The sequence below is a fragment of the Cotesia glomerata genome, linkage group LG10 (assembly GCF_020080835.1).
Source record: "Cotesia glomerata isolate CgM1 linkage group LG10, MPM_Cglom_v2.3, whole genome shotgun sequence".
Classification (NCBI taxonomy): domain Eukaryota; kingdom Metazoa; phylum Arthropoda; class Insecta; order Hymenoptera; family Braconidae; genus Cotesia; species Cotesia glomerata.
Window position 1 is genome coordinate 1,336,019 of NC_058167.1, and position 4,236 is coordinate 1,340,254.

The 4,236-nt window shown below is 28.9% G+C and overlaps 1 protein-coding gene across 1 annotated transcript; it reads right to left on the reverse strand.

The window, feature by feature from the left end:
- Positions 1-643: 643 nt before the first annotated feature.
- Positions 644-2,469, reverse strand: LOC123272889. Its single transcript, XM_044739905.1, has 3 exons — positions 2,312-2,469; positions 700-1,147; positions 644-656 (listed from the first exon to the last, which is right to left on the reverse strand). The coding sequence occupies exons 1-3, from the start codon at positions 2,388-2,390 to the stop codon at positions 644-646; spliced, it is 540 nt and encodes a 179-aa protein (XP_044595840.1). The 5' UTR covers positions 2,391-2,469.
- Between the last annotated feature and the right edge of the window lie 1,767 nt (positions 2,470-4,236).

The window sequence follows — 4,236 nt, forward strand, 5'->3', positions numbered from 1 at the left end:
GTTGATGCCAGCGTTATATTGGGATCATGTGTTGAATTTTATTCCAACCGATTTTAGAATCGATTAAAAGAAAATGGAACGTTTCCGGACCTGATTGTACTGGCCAGTAAGCTTCAAAAACGCCTTTATGACAAGTTCAATTACATGATGACGACAGGGTAACCATATAAGCTTTCGCTTTCCTCGAATTTTCTCAAGCCTCTACGCCAGCGCCATGATGAATTCCTATAGATTAGAAAGATAAAGATTTGATTAGAAACATGAATGGCAAATCAAGTGATTTTTTATTTTGAACTATATTACTTCCATAAATTCTGAAAATATAACAATCAGTGGAGTTAATTTTTGTAATAAAGTTTATTTTTAAATATTATCATCTGACCACAGAAAACTTTATTTTTGGCAAAAAAAAATCAACTTTGTCGGTTTTAGAGGTTTTTAATTGAATATTGAAAAAATAATTGTGAAAAAGATCTTAAGTATAATTTTTCTCTACTTTTTCAAATCTGAGCTTTTTTCAAGTAAATAAGACTAATAATTAAAATTTCACCCGTATTGGTTGCTGCAGTATCAAAGCATATCGCTTTTATGTAATTACTGACACCCCATTGCTCCATAGTTGAGTATACAGCTAAAAGCTTGCTCAATCCCAGATCCTGAATTAATTTTGGAATACCCAATAGCTGTTCACTGCCAGACGATGTTAAAATCACCGGAAGCCTATCTACTGTTTCTGTCCCAACAATATCACTTAGCAGTTTACCATCCCAATGGACCACATAATTGTCATTGAATTTTAAGTCTTCTTTTAAGCCTTTAGCAATTTCTTTCCGATGAATTATACGCTGTCGTTGAATAGTTTTATAACTCAAATTTACATTCCGAGTATCGAATCCCACACATTTTAAAGTAGCTGCCAAAACATATGTGGCGCTTCGGCTACTTACATTACCACGATCCAGTGCAGCAGCTAATTCTGGCGTCATAATATTAATTTTTGGTGTCCGTTTTGCTGTTAAAAAATCTGTTTCAAAGTTAGACACATTTGAATTTTGACTCATAAATGAATCTGACTTTGATTGCAACTCCTGACTAGATGTTGTAGCATCACAATCATCATTACTGTTATAATCACGAGAGGTGTCTTCTGAAAAATATAAATTATTTTGACATTGTTAAATAGAAAATACACTTCTTACAAAAAATAAGGGAGCAAGAAAAAAATCAAAATATTTGGGGTATTTTCAACAGTCTGTAACTTATAAAAAAACTATCGTACAACAAATAAAAAAAAGCAAATTGCAGCTCTCAGTATTTTATTTTTGGATCTGAGTTCCAAAAATTTTTTTATTCCTAATCTTAAGAAATCTACCGAGATAAAAATTTTTGAAATTTTTTTTGGTTTTTATTCTTAGCTTATGGATTTGGAAAAAATTTTTTTGATTTAATCTCTATATGGACTGGATATCTTGCTCATTGAGCTTCGATTTGTTAGTTTGAAAACCTCGATTTGAGCATTTCTCGCTGAGATATCGGCGTTTTAATGAAGAAACACCATTCTGTCTTTGATTATCAATACCTCAGCAAACCAATGATCGTAAAGAAAAATTCAAGATGGGTTTTGAAAACTTGATGAATTTTCTACAAGAATTAGCCATTGATTTTTGAAAAAATTTTTTTAATCATTACATGAATTTAAAAGCAACAAAAAGGGCTTTTCGTAGTTTTTTAAAAATCAATTGCCTAATCAAAATTTGCTGCAATTTCCTTTTTTTTATTTACTGTACGATAATTTTTCACAAGTTACAGCCTGTTGGAAATCCTCCGAATACTTGGATTTCTTTTCTTACTTCCTTAATTTTTGTAAGAGTATGATAAAAATTACACAATTGTGTAAGTTTGCAAGGCAATTAACTACTAAAATATTATTTTTGTGTAGAAAATATGCAAAAAATAAGTTATAAAAATTGTCAATCTTAACATAATTTAAGTTAATTGTACAGAAAAAGATTATATCATCAGCCATATAAATTTTAGGAAAATCTGAGATTTTTCGAGCGTGAAATACTTTCATTGGCCTAAAACAATTCGATTTGAATCAAATTATTTTAGTTTTCTTAGATATATTTTCATCAGTTGAGAAAATTGATTCTTTATTGAAGAATTTTTTCTTACTTTGTGTAAAACTTAAAAATTTATTGAATATAATAATTTAGATAAGTATTTATTCATTAGAACATAGTAACTTATTATTAGCACGGTACAAAATAGTTATTTTGACTTTATTAAACTATTATTAATGAATACGTACCTATCGCCTCTATTTCCATTATTTCTTCGTGTTTTTCGTCTGAGATATTATTATTATTTTCTTGCAGATTTGAAGACATTGGAAGTTGAAAATCAATATTATTATTTCTATCGAAACCTTTTAAACTATTCTTCCCAGCGATGTCAAATAATTGTTCGAGTTTTTTCAAAGCTATTTTCTCTTTGTTTTGAGCACGTGATTTTTGCGATTGCACAGTAAATATTTCCACTTTTTGAAAATACTAATTATTTTCTTTACAATGTTGCAAAACCAGAAGTTGAAATCTGCAAATTATTCCAGCAGTCTTGAACGACACTAGCAGTTTTGAAGCACTATCATAAATTTTAATTTGAGAACTTTATGTTGATAAAAAATAATGATAAAACTTCTTTGACAGTCGGAAGCTTACGGTTATTAATTTTCTCAATAGGAACACCGATTAAATAAGTTTTCTCCAATGACATAGTGGCGAGTTTTTATCAAATCGAACTTAAACGTTACAAAGTAACGTAATGAAACAATTCACAAACACAGAATTAACTAAACGCTTAATTTGTAATACTGAAACAATTAGATACCATAAATAAATTCAAACTATCAATTACAATTAAACAATCTAAAGAAATAAAGAAGAAAATTATATACCAAACAACAAATAAATACTTAATGAAAACTCAAATTTGCGTTGACAACGTTTAAGTTACTTTGCACAATGAAGAATAGAATCAAAGTAATTATGCACAAAGAGTATTCATTTTTTTGAACAATGCAATGATAAAAAGCAGGGGGTGGGAGTGAAGAAAGGCTATATTTTCAGCTTCAGTAATAGATTACGGAAAAGCTCACGATACCTCGCAGCGCTTTGGCGTGAAGAAAGGCAGCGCTGTAGCGTATAACAATCAAGGTCATTTTCCGATCAAAGGAAATCAAAGTTATTATACACGGATAGTATTCCCTTTTTTGAAAAGCGCAATAATAGAAGCAAGGTGGTGGGAGAAAGGAAGGCTATGTTTTCAGCTTCGGTAACAGAATACGGAAAAGCTCACGATAACTCGCAGCGCTGTAACGTGAAACTTTCAAGGTCATTTTCAGGTGGTCGACTTCGCTAATAAACACTTACAAATGTAATCGTGGAGGGAGAGTAAAATTAAATTCTCGTTGACATTAAAAATGACAAAACAACAAGAGGGCTAAAAACGGAAGTTTAAAAGTGTAAGTTTATAGAAAAAAATATATCCCTATACAAATAAATAATTTATAATAAAGGGACCGAATTTATTTTACTATTGAAGTTAGTTAAATACAGTAAAAATGAATTTATGTCGATAATTAATCGTTAAAAAGCAAAATAATACATTGGTAAATTATGATTTTATAAAAAAAATTTAGTCTTCCAACAAAAAAAAATTATTCTCAATATTAAAGTCATAAATTTTTCAATCAAAAGGAAAAAATCATGTGTAACGCGAAAAAAACGATAAATTATTTTTGAATTTAACTTCAACGTCGAATAACTTTGAAAGGAGTGAATTTAATCAAAAATGTTAAGAGACCTTTTTTGTAGAGCATTAAATTTCCTTTGAAAATAAGTATTTTAAATTGTAAAAATATTGATATTTCTGGTAGCTACAAAAATCCAAAATTGAAACGCAAAATTGAAAAAATAAATCTTTGTTTAAGGCATGATTACAAGGAAACGGCTTGTTTTACAGTAATTTACAAAGATAACTTTTTTTTAGGAAATTTAATTTCCTATAAGAATACATATCGCTAAAATTTTTCAGATTGATAATTAACGAATTTTGAGTAAAAAATGCGATTACTGTTGAAAAATCAATAGTCGTAACGATACACCCCTTAATATTATTATTAAGGACTCAAACTTGCACAATAATTTTTTTTTATCATCATGAATGATATTTTCA

Excerpts from the sequence above, each read along its gene's own strand:
- LOC123272889 (XM_044739905.1), bottom strand. The coding sequence starts at position 2,390 with ATGTCTTCAAATCTGCAAGAAAATAATAATAATATCTCAGACGAAAAA. Across the intron at positions 1,148-2,311 it reads AATGGAAATAGAGGCGATAG|AAGACACCTCTCGTGATTAT; the intron begins GTACGTATTCAT and ends TATATTTTTCAG.